Source organism: Haliotis rufescens, unplaced genomic scaffold (genome assembly GCF_023055435.1).
Source record: "Haliotis rufescens isolate VD_foot unplaced genomic scaffold, xgHalRufe1.0.p SCAF_10, whole genome shotgun sequence".
In the NCBI taxonomy this organism is placed as follows: domain Eukaryota; kingdom Metazoa; phylum Mollusca; class Gastropoda; order Lepetellida; family Haliotidae; genus Haliotis; species Haliotis rufescens.
In genome coordinates, this window is record NW_025963780.1 from 42,870,272 (window position 1) to 42,895,377 (window position 25,106).

General features: G+C 42.3%; 1 protein-coding gene across 6 annotated transcripts in view; it reads right to left on the reverse strand.

The window, feature by feature from the left end:
• Positions 1-1,664: 1,664 nt before the first annotated feature.
• Positions 1,665-25,106, reverse strand: part of LOC124114693 (equilibrative nucleobase transporter 1-like) — a 54,885-nt gene continuing 31,443 nt past the window's right edge. For all 6 annotated transcript variants that reach the window (XM_046475382.2, XM_046475383.2, XM_048390972.1 and 3 more), the window contains exons 3-11: positions 23,515-23,561; positions 22,572-22,648; positions 22,179-22,274; positions 17,866-18,085; positions 15,957-16,208; positions 9,106-9,207; positions 8,376-8,562; positions 6,350-6,470; positions 1,665-5,605 (exon numbers count right to left, since the gene is read on the reverse strand). In XM_046475382.2, the coding sequence (XP_046331338.2) occupies positions 5,504-5,605; positions 6,350-6,470; positions 8,376-8,562; positions 9,106-9,207; positions 15,957-16,208; positions 17,866-18,085; positions 22,179-22,274; positions 22,572-22,648; positions 23,515-23,561 (1,204 nt within the window). In that variant the 3' untranslated portion in view covers positions 1,665-5,503. The remainder of the gene's footprint in view (positions 5,606-6,349; positions 6,471-8,375; positions 8,563-9,105; positions 9,208-15,956; positions 16,209-17,865; positions 18,086-22,178; positions 22,275-22,571; positions 22,649-23,514; positions 23,562-25,106) is intronic.

Here is a 25,106-nt window from a genome sequence, read left to right on the forward strand (position 1 = left end):
TGTGTTACGCTTGGAATCCTCCCCAAATGTACTATAACCGTTTATTCCTCATATAACGACAGGACAGGACAGGACACGGCACGACATACCATTATAACACCCATTATGTCGAAGTATTTATATAAAATATTTGCAAAATAGGACGTACAGTGTTCTGTATGATAGGTGTAGGGGAAGAGGAATGTGTGCATATGGAACGGTTTTGTTTGTTTATTATTAGATACTCCTAATGTTTCATTTTAAAATTTTCATTTGCATACATGCATATATTTTCCCAGCATCTACTGTTGTATAAGAAGAGCATAATTTGTTCACAATGTATACTAACGAGAAAAAGTAACTGTGCTTTATATAAAGTTCAATAAAAAAATATTCTGAAATTATCTTATGGATCTTACAATACATATTCATGAAGACGTCTTCTCGACGGTCGTAATTCACAATTTGCACGGCGCACAATTTGGAGGTTTGTGTGTTTCTTGGGACCATGATACTCACACACATGTTTTTTTAAATGTGAACAGCATACAGTGTATTTTTAGCTACCATAGGTGTTCATAAAATACCTTTCTTTAACCGTTAATAACGCTTACGCAATGCAAAGTCTACGCGCCGTGGGCATGCTGCCACAACAGGCATGGCGCAAAACAAAGTTGCCAGACGATTTAATGTTCATTGAAACACAAAATCATCTCTTTTGGCAGGGCAACACTCATGACTTGCCACAGGTTCGTCGTCCACATATGACGTCACGTCAACAAGATAACCATATTCGGTTGGTACATCTACGGAATCGATACCAAACTGCCATACAATTTCTGGGTTGAGATCAGTTAATGGCGGAACCGTACGCAACCCATTGAGGGAGCACCGGCACCGGCGTCCAGTGAAGCTCCCAGTTTTGCTTCCACGTCACTGTCAGGCACGCCTTGCGTGGTGTGCAAAGCATCTGAGATCCGCAAAAAAAAGACTACGATAGTGTATCCATGCTTCCTCTGGATAGCTCTGGTGGTCGTAGAATAATCAACAGGCGTTCAGGACGTCAGTTTGGGGGTGGGAGTGTAATGGTGTGTGGTGGCATCACAACACAAGGGAGAACACAACTCATCATTATTAATGGCAATTTGAATGGCGTACGCTACAGGGACGACATCGTTTGAGATCATGTTCTACCTTTGTGCACATGCACGGACGTAATGTCACGTTGCAGCAGGATAATGCCCTAACACTTGTTCCACGTGCTGTAGCAGACATTTTGAGCTAGGATAACATAGTTGTTCTACCACGACCGGCTGTTCCTCCAGACCTCGTGTCTGGGATGAAGCGGATCGACGCCTACGACATTACCAGAACCGGCCGGTAACGCTACCTCGGTTGGGCCAATATTTGGTTGATATTTGGAACAACATCCCCCCCCCCCCCCCCCCCCCCCCCCCGGTTGTTTTCAATCATCTGGTGTCTTCAGTGCACCGCCGGTGCCCCACCTGTATCAACGCAAATGATGTTCACAGCCGGTACTGACATTGTTAATGTAGCGGTTACACAACCCCTATTTTAGGGCGTGTCTCTTTGCCTCATGTTATAAGGTATTGGTTGTGGCAATTAATAAGTCAGCTTCAGCTTAAACTTCTTTGTCTTCTTGGAAAAACAATCCAGACTAAATATGAAAAGACATATTTATTTGATGCAATAATTTGATAACAGAAACAGTAACAAAGTAATACAACTTTTATCACGGTTTTCATATATTATAACTTCTGATGAACAAGTGTATGCAAGTATAAATGATACAACGAAAATATCGTAATATTATAAACCATCTTCACATCGCAATCTTGACTTTAACTGGATGGAATGTGGCAATATAGTACACTGCTGTTCAAGCATAGCAGCATATATCACGTTAACACATGTACAACGGTATAACATAGCGTATAGGATTGTGTATAGCATATACATCCTACAAATATGTCACATTGGTTCCCATGGCAACTTTGAAAAGGCCACACATGCTTCATACATTATATTGCATATTTCATGAATCGTAATGAATCACTCGGACAAATTGTGAATAATAAGTGCCATTCATAATTCTAATTGTATGCTCGGGATAGTTTTCCCAAACATTTCAATGGGCGGTCGGGTAGCCTAGTGGTTAAAGCGTTCGCTCGTCACGCCGAAGACCCGGGTTCGATTCCCGACATGGGTACAATGTGTGAAGCCCATTTCTGGTGTCCCCCGCCGTGATATTGCTGGAACATTGCTTAAAGCGGCGTAAAACCATACTCACTCACTCACTCCCAAACATTTCACTCGATTTGGAACATTGTCAGTTGTGTTTAGCTCAATGGGGTTGGAATAATGTGCTGCAGATCGCAGACGCTTGCCAAATTGAAACACAAAAGCATGGGTATCTTGCTGACAGTGTTCCAATCCCGCGATCAGCGGATCCTGGTAGACTAATGGAGCGAACTCTGTACAGCGACTTCCAGTATGTGCTTATACATGAGCCACCAGTATTGTATGTACATGATCTGGGAAATAATATCAATATTGTCTTCTTGCACTTGAAAACACTTCTTTCTTTGATATTTCAATTCATTCACAATACTGTCTTGAAACCATTCAATCAGATGAAATTGTAACGTCTTATTAATTTGTTCACGGGTAACAAAGTAACAAAATAGAGTATTATGCATAAAAGAATAAACACCACGCGAAGCATCACAAACTTTTGTGTTCGATTAAAGACAACTCATTTGATCACGCCTCAAAATGGTAGCAAATGACGTAAAAGGTCATCGAAAGTAGTGTTCACACATTATGTGAATTGTATGCAGTACATTAATGGGTAGACAACTACAATAACACATTTGCAAGTTATTAGGTTCACGTGATCAGGTCAATCGCTATAACACCATACCAACAATTTCATTTATACCTTCCTCGCGGCAAACCTCGTCTGTATTGAATCCTGACCAAATTCTCCAACTGCATGCAATAAAAAGGACACTGTCATAACTTTGTCTGGCTCAAACGTAGACCAAACTGGCCACTAAATGCCATAGTAAGGACGCTGTTTATAACCTCATCTGGCTCGAACTAAGACGATTTTTGCCAACTGCATGCATTAAAAAGGACACTGTCATAACTTTGTCTGGCTCAAACGTAGACCAAACTGGCCACTACATGCCATAGTAAGGACGCTGTTTATAAACCTCCTCTGTCGAATTCAGACCAAACTGGCAAAGGCATGCAATATTAAGGATGCTGTTTGTAACCTCATCTGGTTCGAACTAAGACGAGTTTTTCCAACTGCATGCGCTATTTAGAACACTGTTTATAATCCTCGTCTGGCTCGAACTCACACCAAACTGTCCAGCTGCGTTAAGGAATATTAATTAATATATATTGAGAAAAGGGTAGGGAGGTATATGTATTCTATACAAAACGTTTCCATATTAATCGATATATACTCAACATTTGATAAGGATACGAATATTTCAGAATATTGAATAAAAATATACATCTTTATCATGGAATAATAGGAATAACCATATCAAACGTTGAACAATATACGATATGCGTTGAAAGGAAAACATGTTTATGTTCAACATAGATGCACACCGCGCAAAAATAATGAAAATGTGATGGTGGTCAATCAAAATACAGTATTGTCCCACTGAGGACAGGGTCAGCCGTGAATACTTTCTGAACACTTTTCAATAACCCTTCCATGTGAGATCCGAAGAAAATGCTTTACATCTGCATAAATACACAAGTACGCGATACCTGTAATATTATCAAAGAGTGGAAACCCGCCACCACGATGTTAAGTCGGTGTTTTAAAGTGATAATTTTATACCAAACTGTGTGGGGAGATTTTAATTTCAGTGGTGTCGCTGGAAATTTCAAATTCGAGGGATGCTCACTTTTATAACAGACATATTTTATGTTTTATAACATGCATGTGGATTACTTAATATTTGAATATCTAGTTTGGCTACAAATTGGGAAGTATCGGTGGGGGGTATAGGAGTAATGGGGCGATTACACCCGTCTATTATTTTCATTTACTGTGACAATATATGTGACCCGCCATGGAGAGAAGAGACCTTATGAGTGCTAGGACGCAACTGTGGTGTGACGTCATAAAGAAAGACGTTTGACGTCAACTTACTTCCGTAAAAATGACGTCACGTGTGCGGACTGTAAAAACGTACCATATTGTCTCTCGTTAGTTCGTAATGAAATCAAAATATGATTTCTAAGCATTTCAGCGTACAGGTCTACTTTCAATTAATCAGACATGATATCTTAAAACTGCAATTATTACATAAACAGTAATAAGCCTGATGGGATTTTGCAGAATATGAGTCCAAATGTTTGGTTCCATGTGTCTATGTAATGAATACGAATTGAAGATCACCAGTTATATTTTATGGATCTAAAATGCTGTTGATTTAAAAATATAGTAAGAAGTCCAAATGTGATTTTTCACCAATAAGGCCCCTCATCTCATGGTTGGTCACGTGTAACTACTCACAAAACAAACATATTTACATTGTTATCTTATACTGGTTAAATCGAACTTGACCGTTCTCAACTGGTACAAGGCAACCCATATTAAGCTGCACTGGCGGGCTGTGCGTAAACATTTGCATACTATACATATAAATATAGTATAAATCCTCTCACATTCACATTCAAATAATTGCCGTCGTTTGGCAAGGTGGCTACTGTGGTTAGGTCATGCTCACGGACATCTCGTATCGGATATAACGTACTTTGATTGTAACGAACTCGGATATATCGACCTCTAGGGAGTCTAATCACGAATTCGGTTTATCCGAAGGTTGTTATTTACATGAATATTAGCATACATTACCATACCTGAGGGATTAGATTTCTTCCTTACTATTCGCTTCATTCGATGTCGTTATAAATGAATTTGACTATTCAATAACAAAATCACATAAGCTTCTATCTATCAAATGAGTATTCAACCAATACGATTCTTCTCTGTCCATGGCGCAGTTCTGTGCGCAGTGAAACCCCACTCTCAACACGGAATAGTTGGAAGTCTCTGTAGATAATAAACGGTATAAAACCATGGACTGTTAATCCAAAAATTCGGGCGCTTTCACACTAGGTAAAGCTTACGCCAGGGGAACAAATGATTTTTAGTAGCGGTGGGGTAGCCGAAAACATCTCTGTAGATTCGTTTCACGGAAAACATGCGTGAAGACCCTTTTTAGTTCATTATCGTTGAATTACTGGAACTTTTCTAAAAACGTTATTATATTACCCGCTATGATAGGAAGTCCGTGTATGGACATATTTACGGTTCGTTGGACAACACTGCAAGACATTATTCGGGGAATAAAGGTTTGAGAGGGTATAAAGTCATTGTCAGCCCGACTCAACGCCAAGATCTTGAAGGGATGATCACACTATATGTCGACAGCTTGACCTGCATGGCGTTTTTGAGGCACCAACGACGTTAATTCCTTTGGGGTTGTCTCTGACCACACGTGCCCTTTATCAGGAGATTGAGCGGATTGACCAGTGAGAGCAAGAGCAAGCACAGCAGGAACAGGTTCACCTGAAATGTAAGGCAATTTGTTTGTATGGGGCAAGTTGACTGCAATCCATCGCCTACACTCGCTTTGAACGATACATCCGTTATATCGTGTCAGCGTTATTTGAAAGGAATGTGGAAAGCTCGAGGTTACCGTTCTTGGAGACGTTTACCATTTTGATGAAAGCCAAAAGCGTGAGATTTGCGGTGAGATGAATTGGAGTTTGACGTCGCATTCGATATTGTTGGACTTGCGTGTTTGTGTGTGGATGTGTGTGTGTGCGCGTGCGTGCGTGCGTGCGTGCGTGCGCGCGTGTGTGTTTGAATGCCGGTTTCATGGTGTTAGCCCACTGAGATACCATGCTGCAGTTTAACATGGATAGCCCACTCAGACACAGTACACTGACTCCGAGCCGACCAGACTTTATGTTATCTCCTTAATGCCTAGGAATAACAACAGTTACAACATCTCAACGTTTTTTGGTATGACACGACCGGGGATAGAACCACCGACCCTCCGCTCTCCGGGCAGACGCTCTACCCCCCAGACCCCGGAGGTGGTCTCATGATCAGTGAATAAACATGTAATGACCACATTTGGAATGAATCTGGGATTCAAACCAACTACAAGCGGCAAGCAGGTACTTACCCCCTGGGCCTCCCGTGCCATCAGAAACTGCTTATACATCGGAAAATGGTAAGAAGTGTGTATGTTATAGCCAACTGTTTCGTAAATACGCCCTCGTTATATCCGGAATATGTACTTACGGAAATGGGAGCAAAGGGTCCGCTTGCAATCCACGTGAATATAGCGTACTGGAGAAAAAGAACGATGCCTGCTGTTGTGAACACAATTCCGTAGAACACACCAAAATACTTCCGGGGGTACCTGTAAAAATATTTTTTCTTTAACTGATGGATCATAACACTATTTATGTCCGTTAAAAGTGGCCAGATTAGCTTACAGCCCGAGTTACATGTACAGTAAATTACGGTTATAACGAACTCAAAGGGACCACTCATGTTGGTTCGTTATATATACAGTAAACTACGGTTATAACGAACTCAAAGGGACCACTCATGTTGGTTCGTTATATATACAGTAAACTACGGTTATAACGAACTCAAAGGGACCACTCATGTTGGTTCGTTATATATACAGTAAACTACGGTTATAACGAACTCAAAGGGACCACTCATGTTGGTTCGTTATATATACAGTAAACTACGGTTATAACGAACTCAAAGGGACCACTCATGTTGGTTCGTTATATATACAGTAAACTACGGTTATAACGAACTCAAAGGGACCACTCATGTTGGTTCGTTATATATACAGTAAACCATTATAACGAACTTAAAGGGACCATTCATGTTGGTTCGTTATATATACAGTAAACTACGGTTATAACGAACTCAAAGGGACCACTCATGTTGGTTCGTTATATATACAGTAAATTACGGTTATAACGAACTCAAAGGGACCACTCATGTTGGTTCGTTATATATACAGTAAACTACGGTTATAACGAACTTAAAGGGACCACTCATGTTGGTTCGTTATATATACAGGAAACTACGGTTATAACGAACTTAAAGGGACCACTCATGTTGGTTCGTTATATATACAGTAAACTACGGTTATAACGAACTTAAAGGGACCACTCATGTTGGTTCGTTATATATACAGTAAACTACGGTTATAACGAACTCAAAGGGACCACTCATGTTGGTTCGTTATATATACAGTAAACTACGGTTATAACGAACTCAAAGGGACCACTCATGTTGGTTCGTTATATATACAGTAAACCATTATAACGAACTTAAAGGGACCATTCATGTTGGTTCGTTATATATACAGTAAACTACGGTTATAACGAACTCAAAGGGACCACTCATGTTGGTTCGTTATATATACAGTAAACTACGGTTATAACGAACTCAAAGGGACCACTCATGTTGGTTCGTTATATATACAGTAAACTACGGTTATAACGAACTTAAAGGGACCATTCATGTTGGTTCGTTATATATACAGGAAACTACGGTTATAACGAACTCAAAGGGACCACTCATGTTGGTTCGTTATATATACAGTAAACTACGGTTATAACGAACTCAAAGGGACCACTCATGTTGGTTCGTTATATATACAGTAAACTACGGTTATAACGAACTTAAAGGGACCATTCATGTTGGTTCGTTATATATACAGTAAACTACGGTTATAACGAACTCAAAGGGACCACTCATGTTGGTTCGTTATATATACAGTAAACCATTATAACGAACTTAAAGGGACCATTCATGTTGGTTCGTTATATATACAGTAAACTACGGTTATAACGAACTCAAAGGGACCACTCATGTTGGTTCGTTATATATACAGCAAATGACCGGGAGCAAAACAGTTCGTTGTATCCGTGAGTTTGTTATAATCGTGTTCGTTATAAACGTAGTATGTATATGGTCCGTTTACTCTGACATGTACACCTAATGGGAATGTCGACGTAGGTCGAAGACGTCTACAACTTTCGTTAAATCCACTTAGTACGTGTCAGATATGGTAATGACAGTGCATGGTAATAATAATAATAATAATAATAATAATAATAATCAGCGGAGCCTAGCACGACTAAGGGACACAACTCTTCGCATTGACCCCATAACAAACGTTTCTGAAGTTTGAAAGTTGTGAGTCGGTATTTAAAAGTTATTTTGCTTTCATTGAAAACATAAACTGTAAACAATTTCACAGGTAAATCAGTATTCGATTCAAGATACCACTTACACGTCCACAATGAATGACCACGTGAGCGCAAACACACACTGCTTGTAGATGACGAAGAGAACGAACAGCGCATACAGGATCTCCTCAGCTTTGATAAACTGCAGACCCACAGTTACCGCCCCTAGCAATGTTGTCATGGTGATAGGGAAAACAGCCGGAAGTAGCTGTCGATGATATCCTTTGTGTTCTGCATCATAAAGACATTTGCTGGTCAATGATTGGCGAAACATCACGGTTTAATGTACGCATTAATCATTATTCACTCTTGGTGTTCATGAGATACAGTTTTTTTGTGACAACTTGGGATTTTATCAAGTGGACAGACCAAAAAATAACATAGGACCCAGTCCTAGATCTGGGGGATAACCGGATCCAATTTGTCTACTCCAACACGCCAAAGAACGTTTACAGCACACAGAAGAAATACGATGAGATACAGGCTGTGAGATCAGGAATGTAGTCAAGCCAGAGCTGGCAAGGGGGTTTTAACATATCTCTATAGATGCTGTCAACATGGCGAAACTCCAGTGATAATATTATTAATAGTGTTCTTGATAATGGATCCAACGATAGGCATCGTATTATCTTTAAGAACCTATGCAGGGAGTCAAATTAAGTTGTCACTCTTCGTCGGATATATTGAAGGAAATACATTTCAATTTGTCATCGCTTTCTAGGTTCGAGATTCCGGAGTCCGACTGTATCTTTAAAAACCTACGTTTGGTCTTACCTTTGAATGCCATTCTTTGACAGTCGTAGAGAAATCCCCCAACCACAGCAAATATAGCCGCACACATAAGAGAGAAGGAAAACACATCTGTGAAGTGGTTGACTGAAACATACAGGGAGTATGACTGGAGTATGCACATACATATTACTATTTATCACACCATATATTAAAATACTAGCTTCTGATTGGTTAAGGACAGAGCAATTATTTTCCACGAAGGCCACTCGTGTACCCTGCTGAGAAATCAATCGGAACACGCCTTAGGTAACTTACTTATCTCGTATCGTTGAGTTAAAAGAACCGATGTTTATTCGAATGTATTTGTAAAGGGAAGTAACTCGGTTCGTTTGCGCCACCTGCTCGCTGTCAAGATGGCTGAATCAGAACGTTTTACTCAGTGAAACTTTGGAGATATATTCCGGGTCTGTATGACTTTGAGTCAACTGATCCCTCAGGGTATTCGGTATTCGGTACTCTGTGTGTGAGCCGATGTACCTCTCGCCTTACGGCTCGTTGTAAATATACTCACACATCACACCATACAACAATGTCACACTATCACTCCCAGGTCGCCTAGTGGTTACACCGTTCGCTCGCGACTCCAAAGACCGGGTTTCGATTCCCGCATGAGTACAATGTGTGAAGCCAATTTCTGGATCCCCGCCGTGATATTGCTGGAATATTGCTAAAAGCGGCGTACAACCATACTCACTCACTCAGTTTTGATAAGGGAAACTATTTCAGCAAAAATAAATCTTTTGCCAAATATTGATAAAATGTGTCAAAACAATCCTGCATGTATCAAACTCTGTTGACAAAACAATCACGTTGAGGGTTTCAGCTGAGTGGACTACAGAACCAAACCATTATCCATAAAGCCGACACGACAAAAGGTCGAGCGGTTATAACGTGTGACCAGAAATATAAGGTGTCATGGCGCCCTGTCCATACTACCAAGAACCGGTTGTGAGGGTTGTAGGCGTTGTCGGGCTACAATGGCTACAAACACACAAAGCTCTGAGCCTGACAACCACCTGACCAAAAAATATGTATTTGTAACGATTCTTACGATCATTTTGAGATATGCGGATTGTATTCTTACTCGGGTTCCAAATGGTTTGTTTACAAACGCAGCTAAACCATTGCTGACCTAAATCCTCTGGACCATCCAGCATATTAATAGTTTATCAGTATTCACGCCCGCGGTGAGGATTGCTCAGTGGATTGTGTCATATTAAACGTACTGTCAGAGCTTATCGACAAAGGCTATTTAAAAGTGCAAAACAAAAACAGAACTAATTTTAACCTACTGCCACGTTTGTCAATTGTATTGCAGGTATATTCCTATCTCGTAACAACCTCTTGGGAGGTTTTACTCTTTCTTATTAAGACCTCATCCCGGGTATGAGGTTTTACTTTTTCCCAGTAAAACTTGGTATGAGGTTTTACTTTTTCCTTGCGAGACTTGATGAGTAGGAAATGAATTTTGTACTTGGTGTTTCAAACGTCCAATGTTCTAAAATCGAAGGGGGCGGTCGGGTAGCCTAGTGGTTAAAGCGTTCGCTCGTCACGCCGAAGCCTCGGGTTCGATTCCCGACATGGGTACAATGTGTGAAGCCCATTTCTGGTGTCCCCCGCCGTGATATTGCTGGAATATTGCTAAAAGCGGCGTAAAACCATACTCACTCACTCACTCACTCACTCTAAAATCGAAGACAATAATTGATGGACGACGGGAATAGAACCTGCAGCCTCATATATCGTGTTTAGTTAACCAACTTTACTACCGTGGCCGGTGGTGAAAACTTGTTCAATTTTACAAGTCATGAATCCAGTTGGTCGATGTTGCACGTGTTTCTTTGCTCTCGCACGCTTTGATCTAATTCCTGTTATACCGCGACACACCGTATTGTTTCACTATAAGGTATCTCGACGTTTGCTTGTTTTTTTCTGTTATTTCTTGTATTTAGACGGGTCATAGGTGAGATAAAGCAGGTCTTGGATGTGTACCACTGTGAAATATAGGAGCTCATCGCTCTAGCTGTCCCCATATACAGACAGCCACGTTTTACCTACAGCTTCGACCCGTGAATATCAGAATAGGTCTTCAGCAACCAATGCTTGCCGTAAGAGCCGACTAATAGGATCGGGTCATCAGGCTGGCTGACCATGTTAATGCACGTCATCGTATCTCAAGTGTGTGGATCGATGCTTATGATGTGAATCACTGGATTTTCTGGTCCTCACTCGATTATTTACAGACCGTTATACAGCTGGCATATTGTTGAGTGCGCCGTTAAACAACAAACAAACAAACAAACAAACTAACAGCTTCACGACATCCCCTGAACTTCAATATTATTGGACTCGCATATCTTGAGGCAGACTATAAAGTAATACCTAGTATGTATTTTCAGCTCCCTGTGGAGTATACAACCCAAGCTGCCTTGTCAGGACCTAGACGTTAACAGTCACAATACCATCTCGTCCTCCCGGGTACCCAGTTTTACTGCTGGGTGAACAGAGGCATATTTCGAAAAAAACCACTTGACTGAGGAGACACCACATGTGCTACAAAACATATGTTTCATGACAAATAGTCTCTCATAATTTCGATTTCATGTCCGTGGTGATGAGACTGAAGGTGTGATATTTCAGGCATAAACGTGATTGGTAGGATACACATCACACGTGTCGCACTCCAGCTATGTACATGACCTCATAAACAGTCCATATGTTGCACACAATTATAGAACACTTGCCACTGTGGTATACATGTAATATCGATGGGTGTGAAGGCAGTGCTGACCTCAATTTCACCTATATTGTATTCTTGCAGTGAAGCATTTCTTAAGAGACGCGACCTCATTATCACATTTCATCGGCTTTGATATATCATTCGGCAGGTACGCATTACAAGCGATGGTGTCCGGTCACACTTGGTGGTTTTCTATACCAATGTGATTTTTAAAGAATATTCAGCTCGCTCCCGGGTGCATTTTCCCGAGGCAAGGGACTTGACTGAAAAGTCCAGATTTCACCCTTGTCGAACTAGACTGGAATTTCCAGGCTATATCGTAGCGCCACCGGTGGCAGTTATGAGTTATGGCCCTTCTATGCCCCTCCTATCGACCAATCAGATTCCATCTCTCTGGAAGATGTTCCGTACAATACCAATTTTATGAAACGGTGAATAGTTCTGACGAGAGTCAGATACCAGAACTATTCACGAGTGACATAAAATTGGTATTTCACGGGAATGAGTATTTTATAAATTACTTGCCACTTGTAACATTTTAAAACCTCGCTTGATCGAACTATGGGAATTTCCATCATAAACTATATCAAGCGTATGAATACAATATGTAACTATCGTTTGTGCATCATCAGACATCTACGCGATCCACAGCATAATCTAATTGAGCTCAACAGAATAATTCAACAATAAACACATTAAAAGTTGACACTTATTAATTTAATACCATGGAACGGCCAACCTTTAGAATTCATCACCGGCGAAACAATGCCCTGTGACGTCAGCCTAGCATCAGGGTTGCTGTGGTCATCGAAAGTACATAAACTCCTCTCAATGATCTATCATCTCTACACACAATGTCCTTGAATATGCCCAGCGATGTTGAGAGTTTTCAGAATTTGTTAGTGAAACTAGTTCATCGTGAGATAACAACAAGCGTTGTTATTAAACACTGTGTAATACCAGCTTATTGTTATTAAACACTGTGTAATACCAGCTTATTGTTATTAAACACTGTGTAATACCAGCTTATTGTTATTAAACACTGTATAATACCAGCTTATTGTTATTAAACACTGTAATACCAGCTTATTGTTATTAAACACTGTGTAATACTAGCTTATTGTTATTAAACACTGTGTAGTACCAGCGTATTGTTATTAAAGAGTCGTATCTTCAACGAGCGAATAATAAGGACATCTCGAACTTGGCATAACCATTCTCAAATGTCAACAGGTATATACAACCATCCGCTGAGACGGTGTCACTACAACCGTTACATATACACACATTTATTTCATTGGTTTTCCTCATCTGATCCACATACAATACTGCTCAAAATGCGTGACGTTCGCGAATACACACCAACTTGCCATTGTCTCTATAAATAAGTTATGTTGACCTCGTAATATTGGTTACGATGCATATGTTTTGTTGACTGGCGCAGTGTCAGATGTCTGTGCAGACCGCGGTGACAACCATGACACAAGCCCTTTAATTTCTGAGGCATTGAAAACTGTTCAAGCGATCACACAGGGCGACACCAATCTTTATATAGATGTTTTCGTGCATACACTATATGTCTAGATCCGGTGACACTGTAATACACAGGGTAGACTAACCCTAAGTCTCTGAAACTACACACTTGCGATAGATACAAGGGCGGTGGGCTAGCCTAGTGGTTAAAGCGTTCGCTCGTCAGGCTTAGGGCCCGAGTTCGGTTCCCCACATGGGCAAAATGTTTGAAGCCCATCCCCCGAAGTGATATTGCTAGAATATTGCTAAGAGCGGCGTCAAACAATACTTACTCACTCACTGAATGAAACAAACAACTCCATTTAAATTGAAAGGGTCCCCAGTGAACCCCATTTTGACCTCAAAATGTACAAAATGTAAAAATAACACAGTTCTATTTTTTCAGATATTTTTTTCTAAACTAGAACATTACTTATCGACTGCTCATTAACCTAAGGAATGGGGCAAGAAAAATATGTTACAAGTATTTCGTGTGACCACGAAACAATGTAACATACAATGGGGGCGGGGTGGGGGAGGGGGTGGGGCTAGGGGTGGTGTGGGCTAAATATAATACAGCCCTATGACCAATCACCCCCCCCCCCCCCCCCCCCCCCCCCCTCCTCCTTCCCAATATTAAATGAGCAGTCCCTTCTTTGGCGTCGGCATTGCACGTAACTGTCGCGTGCTGTTGATGTTTGGTTATTAAACCGCTTCGTTGTTGTACTTGATGTATTTCACTGCTCATCAATAAAATATTTAAAGAACGTTTATGTGTTAGAATTAGCACGGCACATGTTGCATCATAGGACCACGTCGATATTTATGTACGGCGCGGCCAGCTCCCATAATCGTGATACTAGTTTAGACAAACACAAGTGCCTGGATCTCGATCCATCTGCTTTATCACTCGACGTATCCCCATTGTTTTCTTGTCGCTGTGTCCAAAACTACATTGTCCACATCTTCTCCAGACCAACTTAATGATATGAGATGAAACTAGGTGTCAGTCTTTCTGACGCCGATTTAATCAGTATCGAAATCCAAAATGGCCGCCAGAGGTAGCCATTTGTATATTTTTTAAGTAATGCGCTATGCCTTCCAAACACCAAGTTTCTATTGGGCGACAGATTATATGTTGCGTTTATTATGCAATAGTCAATTCTTCATGGCATCGTGATTGGCAATAACATATGGCCTTGTTTTGGTTTGTAAAACAAATTCAGATAAAGCTTTACGAATACAATAATGTGTGGTGGCACGTGGTCCCGTGTACAGTGCACATCACAAAAAGGGTCAAGGTGCGCAACGTTGGTCACGGAAAGTCCTTGGATTGGGGACCGCGTTCGGCAGTTTGGCTCCTGGGAGTTGTGATGCTACACTGAAACACATGTACGTGAGGTGGTGTCTCCTCAGACAAGTGACTTTGTTCTTTGAATCTGTAGACCCAGCAGTGAATTATATGGGTACCCGGTAGGATGAGATAGTAATGGCTGTTACATTTCTAGCGCCCACAAGCAGTTTGGGTTGTATTCTCCCCAGGGAAGTGAGAATGAAAATTCCTGTGCTAATTGATCTATTGACTGAGGTAATGGTGGTACACTAAGCACGAGTTTGGAGCGAACCCTCATTATCATTATTATTATTTTACAGATTAAAATAAAAAATGCAGCAAAGAGGGTTTGGGTGATCCTGGCAAAGTCAGGCTGGTTCGGCTCATCATCAGCTCAGGGCCCTTGCCCACTCTACACGCAGCCACGACGGCGAATTGGACTTCTGTCTAGTCAAACCCACCCAGAACTTTTCGGAGAATGTGAAGACTCCCCAACTCTGCAGCCTTCTGCATTACCCAGATTGTCAGAAGGGTTGTATGCCTGGTAGCAAACCCGGGTACTCTCACAATGTCAGTCAACAGATTGGGAGGTACCAAACCTAAGGCACCGAGAACAATGGGGAGTCGGACAACTTGGTACTTGGGATGCAGGCGTGACATTTCGAAAGCGAGGTCCGCATATTTGCCATGTTTTTCCTCAATCTTGTCTATCACATTAGCATCAAAAGGGACAGAAAATTCAATGAAATAAATGATTTCATTGGATTCAACAAAAAGGACAAGATCAGGTTCTTTGGCCTGTATACGTCCGAGGCTGTATACGGGCCTGTTTCAAAGAATTATTTATTCATCATTCTCCATGACCCCTCTACATATCCCGGGTCGTACCATGGATGGACCTCTGTGTTAAAACCACAAGCATGGCGAAGACGGTAATAAAATGATAGAGCCACCCCATCATGTCGTTTAAGATACTGTGTTTGTCCCAAACCTGGGCATCAATTGACAATGTGTTGGAAAGTATCATTAAATTCATTTCATAATCTACATTTAGTATTTGCATTTTGATGCAAAATCACACATTGACGGTTTCGAGTTGGAAGTGACTGGTATTAGTATTAGTATTAGTATTAGTATTAGTAGTGGTAGTAGTAGTATCACCCTTGATGTTGTTGTTGTTGTTATTGTTGTTGTTATTATTATTTTAGTATTCTCTTATTATTAATACTTTTAAACAAATCAGCTCACCTTTGCCTGTGTCCCTCTGAAGTACCCGTTCTAACATGGCGTTGGAAATACCAATAAATGTGAGTAGATAGAAGTCGTTGACCACGAACCAGAAGAGATGGAACATGAAGGTTCTGTTGAACACACAGCTTCTGAGAGTAGGCGTGACCTCTTCCACAACAGCAGATGGCAACATGGGTGAGTCCATATCATGCCTAGGGGAGGTAGGTGGACTACCGTTTGCTAAGGTGAGTTCTTCCACTTGTTCTTTACCTGTAACGAAGAGGAGAAACAGACCCGGATGATGAATAACGCTAGCTGTACAGAAGATGCTTAGTGTCAGCAGCTACATGAAAGGTGAGGTGAGGTGAAATGGGGTTTAACGTCGCGTCCAAGATTATTGCACTTATATAGCGACGTGCATGTACGTGTGTGCGTTTGTGTGGCTGCTTGTACTAGTCCGGACTCATGCCGATTTATAGCGCTAGCTCACTGAGATACCATGCCGCAGTTTAACATGAATACCCCACTCAGACACAGTATACTGACTCCGAGCCGACCAGTCCTTGTTTTGGCCCCTTAATGCCGAGCGCCAGACAGGGTAACAACAAGTACCATCTTTTAACGTCTTTTGGTATTACGCGGTCGGGGGTCGAACCCCGGACCTTCCGCTCTCCGGGCGGACGCTCTACCACTAGACCACGGAGGCGGTCTGTAACGAAGAAGAGATACAGACCCGGGTGATGAATAACACTAGCTGTACAGAAGATGCTTAGTGTCAGCAGCTACATGAAAGAGGACACTCCTTTACATTTATAGCAATGTCGCATGTATGATTAATTATTTGAAAGGGTCAGTGATTAATAGGACCTCGGCACGTCGTTCATTAGTCACCTAGTGACTGTCAACAAAAGTGTGTTGTATATCAGAGTGGTCAAATCAGGACAGTGGCATTTGGTGCAAACGTTCACATACAGTTTCATACAATGTCCTGGAAGATATATACATGTATTCAACACATGATGTTTGCTACTGGTTACTTTAAGATATCAACATATAATAAAATAAAATACACTGTACAATCGAGGATGCATGCGATATACCGTATCATGTTACTGTTAGTGTCCCGCTTGGTAATAAGAATTCAACTAGTTTCGTGACCTGTACATCATTAACAGGTGTATTATAGTTTAGGATGCTTATTCAACGTTTTGTACACTGTAAAGATGTGTTTCGGTTGTATGCTGATGATAGATATTCTAAATACTAATATAACGTGACCACCAATTTTACGTGGTTTGTATAAACACCTGAGAATCTGAGCTTACGAAGGGAGCATGCCCTCGATATCCCCATGGTCTACGCGTTAAACCTCTAAACATGTTTACATGCTAATTCCGTGCAGCATTAAAATTAGTGCTGTGTTTCCGTAAAGTAAATATCATATATTAGGAATACAATTTTGTTATTCCTCACATATGATATTAACGATACGGAAATACACTCGGCTAACCCTTTTTATCATAATAAATGTTTGTTTAAAGGTTGTCGTCGGTGATATCGTAATTCAACCGACAACCGACAACGCATATGTTGAAGTGAAGAAAAAGTATGTATTTTCTTACTTTGCACGGAGGTAGAATAGGTCTTCAGCAACCCATGCTTGCCGTAAAAAGGCGACTATGCTTGTCGTGAAAGGCCACAAACGGGATTGGGTGGTCAGGCTCTCTGACCTGGTTGATGCATGCCATCGATCCCAAGTGCGTGGGTTGATGCTCATGATGTTAATCACTGGATTGTCTGGTCCAGACTCGATTATTTACAGACCGCCGTCATATAGCTGGAATATTGCTGAGTGCGGCGTTAAACAAGAAACAAACAAACAACTTTGTACCGTAGTGATCCTTTCAACAACATGGGTTCCACATACCATCCATGACCGCTGGTGGTTTCTCGCCAGCTACGAGCGGGCGGAACTGTTGGCTTTCATTGGCAGTGACGTCATTCTCCTTGACCGGAACTGTGAGTTCCTGGACCGGATGTGGCGACACGCGGAAGAAGAGGACGGAGTTTGCCGTCACGAAGACGACGTTGAGGGCTGTCAGTAGGATGTACGAGTGTTGTCTAGGTATGCCATTCTCAAACGCTACCTGTAATACAACATTGATAAGAAATACGACGTCGACGATAGTAATGATGTGACAGATGTAACCACATATTGTGCATACTTTTTTATTATTATTCAGAGTCTGCTTTTTAGTGTCTGTTACATGTATTCGGTGTTTAACTTTTATGTATGCCCCCACTCGGCATTAAGCCGATAAAACAAGAACTGGTCGGCCCGGGGTCTACTTGTCTCATGTATGCGGTATGGTATTTCAATAGACTTGCTCTGTAAAACCGGCAACGCACGCACGCACGCACGCACGCACAAACATACTCATGGACACTCAAACACACCCACTTACAGTGAAATAATCTTGATCGCGACATCAAATCCCACTCCACCTCATCTCACCTAAGACGACTGATGGCTTTTAACTGGATTCTATTTAACAATGAATTTTAAAATTTCTACAGTTGGACCAAAACTCTAAGCTCGTGAGATAATTTATTACGTTTATGCCATTGCTCACTGAATGGAACTAGTGTCGTGGTATTAAGTTTCGATAGCATGCATTTGTTTGGAAACTCACAAAAACGTACAACATGCATATATGCAGCAATTGAAACAACTGTACTGGAACAACTGCCAATAACATGAACATAAACAGCAGCAGTGCCATATTACAATGCTGTAACTGAATTATACCCTGCTGTAAATAACAGATGTGGAATATTCATCATATTTCCGAACTAATGTTTTCTTGAAAATGAGAAAAAATTAAAATAGGGGCATACAAAACATATTTTGTATGGGTATGGTTCTGAATGGGCATTAGGATATTTAAAGATCGTAACCTTAAAATATATAAGTACTAAACCATATTTAACATGTACAGTTGTGTGGGGTTGACGTTAAGTGTGCTATCATAATGATTGCCCGTGTAGAACTTTAAGTGAACGCTCCTTCCAAAGTCTCAAAAGGGTTAAAAGAGCACTTTTTCCTACATTTTAAGTCCAAGAATCTCTTTATAATGCATGGATGCTTTGGGATTCCTTTAGATTGAAATGGGTTCTATCGAATTGCTTTGGGTGGTTCGGGATTGTGTGATGTGGAATCTTTTTAACTCGACCTCGACCTTGAGGTCGTGATTCACAATTAGCACGTGGATGTCCATGCATGGCGCACGTGTTGGAGGTTGGGTTATTAGTTGGGAGCATGTGATATGGTGGCCGAGTGGAGACATCGCTTTCGCGCTTTCTCGCTTTCACGCTTTCTCGCTTTCACGCATCTCGCTTTCTCGCTTTCTCGCTTTCGCTCTTTCGCGCTTTCTTGCTTTCTCGCGGTTTAGCACTATCCCCTCTTGGCCACTCGAGGGGTCGCATAAGTCAAGTGATTCCATACGATCAACAGTAATGGATTATTAAACCTGACCTTGGTATCATAAAGGAGCTGACCTTTTAATATAAGGATATATCTGTCTATGTCAACCATACTCTGTACATCACTTGCTTGATAACGGTGTTAGAACCTACACTGAAACGTCGCTCCCAATTGTAAAAAAGAAGTTGTTCGTCCATAGATCTTATCCTTTCTCATTAAAGAGAGCTGATATTTTCCTTTGGTGGTTGGTGTGTTGTTTAACGCCGCACTCAGCAATATTCCAGCTATATGACGGCGGTCTGTAAATAATCGAGTCTGGACCAGGCAATCCAGTAATTAATGTCATGAGCATCGATCCAAGCAATTGGGATCAATGACATGCATCAACCAAGTCAGCGAGCCTGACCACCCGATCCCGTTAGTCGCCTTTTACGACAAGCATAGTCGCCTTTTACGGCAAGCATGGGTTGCTGAAGATCTATTTTACCCCGGAATCTCCACGGGTCTGAGATTTTTCTAGTCACATTTCAAATTATACGTATGGAGAGAATGCTCACATTTTCTCACTCAGTGCTTCAACATAATTTAACTGCACAGACGTAGGTGACTTTAAAACAATCCACGGATTTCTGCGTTAAAGATAATTGATTGATTTATGACCCTATTCAGGAGTTTTATGGGACCCCCCCCCCCCCCCCCCCCCCCCCCCCCGGCCTAGTAATCACCGCTTGTTAGCACTGAGTAGTGTACTTCCTCAAAAACAATAGTGTTTTCCTAAAAAAACACTTAGGTTATATTAATGTTTGTTCAGTATGCTGAGTAGATGTCATCACTAGAAGTCCCCACCAAAGTTATCGTATGGATGTCCATTAGGTAATTTCTTTTTTTTTTGAATAACATATTGTTCTCTGTAAAGCGTAATTTGGAAAAAGATACTTGTTTGTTTTTAAATTCAAGTTGGTATTTCCGCTATTTCCGTCATTTCTGAGACATTAATGCAAAGTTTAATTTAATTAACTCTAGCGTGAATTTCAAGACGTACAGTACATACTATTCAAATGGAGTGAAAGAACACCTGATTCTTTCATATGACTATGGTTAGTCATGACAAAAAGCGATAGAGCGAGAGAGCGACAGAGCGAGGAAGCGATATGTCCCATATGCCGTACAATAATTTGGTGATGTACTGACTGCCTACTGGGTGGTGTAGGGACTGTCTACTGGGTGGTGTACTGACTGTCTACTGGGTGGTGTAGGGACTGTCTGCTGGGTGGTGTACTGACTGTCTACTGGGTGGTGTAGGGACTGTCTGCTGGGTGGTGTACTGACTGTCTACTGGGTGGTGTACTGACTGTCTACTGGGTGGTGTAGGGACTGTCTACTGGGTGGTGTACTGACTGTCTATAGGGTGGTGAACTGACCGTCTACTGGGTGGTAAACTGACTGTCTACAGGGTGGTGTACTGACTGTCTACTGGGTGGTGTAGGGACTGTCTACTGGTTGGTGTACTGACTGTCTACAGGGTGGTATACTGACTGTCTACTGGGTGGTGTAGGGACTGTCTACAGGGTGGTGTACTGACTGTCTACTAGGTGGTATACTGACTGTCTACTAGGTGGTGTACTGACTGTCTACTAGGTGGTGTACTGACTGTCTACTAGGTAGTGTACTGATTGTCTACTAAGTGGTGTAGGGACTGTCTACTAGGTGGTGTAATGACTGTCTACTAGGTGGTGTACTGACTGTCTACTAGGTGGTGTACTGACTGTCTACTAGGTGGTGTACTGACTGTCTACTAGGTGGTGTACTGACTGCCTATAGGGTGGTGTACTGACTGCCTACTGGGTGGTGTACTGACTGTCTACTAGGTGGTGTACTGACTGTCTACTATGTGGTGTACTCCCTGTCTACTAGGTGGTGTACTGACTGTCTACTAGGTGGTGTACTGACTGTCTACTAGGTGGTGTACTGACTGTCTACAGAGTGGTGTACTGACTGCCTACTGGGTGGTGTAGGGACTGTCTACTGGGTGGTGTACTTACTATCTACTGGGTGGTGTACTGACTGTCTACAGGATGGTGTACTGACTGCCTACTGGGTGGTGTAGGGACTGTCTACTGGGTGGTGTACTCACTGTCTACAGGGTGGTGTACTGACTGTCTACAGGGTGGTGTACTGACTGTCTACAGGGTGGTGTACTGACTGTCTAGTGTACAGACTGGCTACAGGGTGGTGTAATGACTGTCTACGGGGCGGTGTACTGACTGTCTAGTGTACTGACTGTCTACAGGGTGGTGTAATGGCTGTCTTCAGGGTGGTATACTGACTGTCTACAGGGTGGTGTACTGACTGTCTACTGGGCGGTGTACTGACTGTCTTGTGTACTGACTGTCTAGTGCACTGACTGGCTACAGGGTGGTGTACTGACTGTCTACAGGGCCGTGTACTGACTGTCTAGTGTACTGTCTACAGGGTGGTGAACTGACTGTCTATAGGGTGATGTACTGACTGTCTACAGGGTGGTGTACTGTCTACAGGGTGGTGTACTGTCTACAGGGCGGTGTACTGACTGTTTACAGGGTGGTTTACTGTCTACGGGGTGGTGTACTGACTGTCTTGTGTACTGACTGTCTAGTGTACTGACTGTCTATTGGACTGACTGTCTATTGGACTGACTGTCTAGTGTACTGACTGTCTAGTGTACTGACTGTCTATTGGACTGACTGTCTAGTGTACTGACTGTCTAGTGTACTGACCTTGATAAGCCACTGGGTGGTGGAAGCAGAGTAGTAGAAGCCGGTCAGGAGGGACACGGCCACAGAGGACCCGCGGTCAAACAAAAACGGAACCACCTGCGTAATGAAATAACACAAAACGTCATAAATGAGAATTTTAACTTACAAAAACACAAAACGGCGCGGATCGATGTTCACAATGTCAATCACAAGATTGTCTAATCCAGATTATAATTTACATGCCGCCGTCATACAACTGGAATATTGCTGAGTGTGGGTGTTAAAACACACCCACACGCACGGACGCACTCAAACGCCGTTACGTGCAGAAATTATATAAGACGCGCCGAATAACCAAACTCACTTCCTCACATGGAACCTTTACTCGAGTCACAACAAACTGTTTATGCTTACCTGGAGATTAGCGGCGTTAATACATACAGCTCCGAATGCCATTGACAATAATCCCGGGCAGATAATCCAGGGTGCATCTGCAATGTATCAGCATGTCATTTCATGACTGCATCGAAGAGTGCTCGGTTCAGGGTTCAGGGACATTAAGATACTACTCCACCGAAGTAGTATAGCATTATACGCAACATTAACATGTATGCCTGACCACATATATCCAAGACGTTGGTGTTCCTTGTTGACGACGTAGCTCACATAGCGGTAGATAACACACACGATGTGTACATGATTAATAGGGAATCCTTCGTCATAAACGATGAATAATGTGTGTGTATTTGGGTGTCTGTGTGAGTGTGTGTTTGTGTTTGTGGTTGTGCATCTGTGTGTGTACCTGTTTGTGTGTGTGTGTCTGCGTGTTTGTGTATCTCGCGACGTTTTAAGTTGTTGTTTCGAAATATTCTGAACAAGTTTTGGATTTTAACATATGTCGATTTTAAACATTATTACGTGTAGCTCCTAGTCTCTGAATGTAAAGACATACGTCCCAACGAATGCGTGAGTGAGTGAGTGAGTGAATATGGTTTTACGCCGCTTTTAGCAATATTCCAGCAATATCACGGCGAAGGACACCAGAAATGGGCTTCACACATCGTACCCATGTCGGGAATCGAACCCGGGTCTTCGGGGTGACGAGCGAACGTTAAAACCACTGGGTTTTGTTGTTGTTGTTGTTGTCGTTTTCGAACCAGCGTATTGCGCAGTATCACTCCATTACAATGTAATCTACGACCTATATATCGGCTGGCGATGCATGACAGATAGGTGTAATAAAAAAGGAGCTAAAACAACACAGTGTAAGAATAAGCGCGAATGCTTTTGATACGACTCGGTGCAAGCAGACAACGGCAGTGGTTCTCGCCAGCTGTTTTACTATTGCACTACTCACTGTTGTCCACGAATGCAAGCATCAGCGTTCCCATACAGAAAGTGACCCTGCAACGTACAGATTACAATGTATTACCATGGGCTTATTGACTGACACAGCAACATACAGCAACATACAGCAACACACCGAGAGGCTAATTACACAAGCAAGCATGAAAGAGAAACGAAAGCGAGGGAGGACAGGTGTGTGTGTGTGGGGGGGGGGGGGGGGGGGGGGGGGGGGGGGGGTATGAGAGTGTGTATTGAGAGCTGACAGCAGACTATTTACGTTATTAACTTCTGCCATCACATTGTCATATGTTAATAAGATTGTATCTTAAAATTAGAGAGAGTGAGTGGTTTTACGCCGATTTTAGGTTAGCAATACCACAGCCCGGGACACCTGAAATGGGCTGTAGTCGTAGTACCCCTTTGGGGAATCGAACCCGGGTCTGGTGATGTCACCAGGTGTTCGCGAAATGCCTGTGGTGGTCAACGTGTCAATACACAGTAGGTTAGGTGGTCAACGTGACAATAGATAGTACCTGTAGTGGTCAACGTGACAATAGATAGTACCTGTGGTGGTCAACGTGACAATTGATAGTACCTGTGGCGGTCAACGTGACAATACACAGTACCTGTGGTGATCAACGTGACAATAGATAGTACATGTGGTGGTCAACGTGACAATAGATAGTAGCTGTGGTGGTCAACGTGACAATACATAGTAGCTGTGGTGGTCAACGTGACAATAGATAGTAGCTGTGGTGGTCAACGTGACAATACACAGTAGCTGTGGTGGTCAACGTGACAATACACCGTAGCTGTTGTGGTCAACGTGTTAACAAACAGTGGCTGTGGTCGTCATCGTGTTAACACACAGTAGCTGTGGTCGTCAACGTGTTAAGACACAGTGGCTGTGGTCGTCAACGTGTTAACACACAGTAGCTGTGGTCGTCAACGTGTTAAGACACCGTAGCTGTGGTCGTCAACGTGTTAAGACACCGTAGCTGTTGTGGTCAACGTGTTAACAAACAGTGGCTGTGGTGGTCAACGTGTTAACACACAGTAGCTGTGGTGGTCATCGTGTTAACACACAGTAGCTGTGGTCGTCAACGTGTTAACACACAGAAGCTGTGGTGGTCAACGTGATAACATAGTAGCTGTGGTGGTCAACGTGTTAACACACAGTAGCTGTGGTGGTCAACGTGATAACACAGTAGCTGTGGTGGTCAACGTGATAACACAGTAGCTGTGGTGGTCAACGTGTTAACAAACAGTGGCTGTTGTGGTCAACGTGTTAACACACAGTAGCTGTGGTGGTCAACGTGTGAACACACAGTGGCTGTGGTCGTCAACGTGTTAACACACAGTAGCTGTGGTGGTCAACGTGATAACACAGTAGCTGTGGTGGTCAACGTGTTAACACACAGTAGCTGTGGTCGTCATCGTGTTAACACACAGTAGCTGTGGTCGTCAACGTGTTAACACACAGTAGCTGTTGTGGTCAACGTGTTAACACACAGTAGCTGTGGTGGTCAACGTGTTAACACACAGTGGCTGTGGTCGTCAACGTGTTAACACACAGTAGCTGTGGTGGTCAACGTGATAACA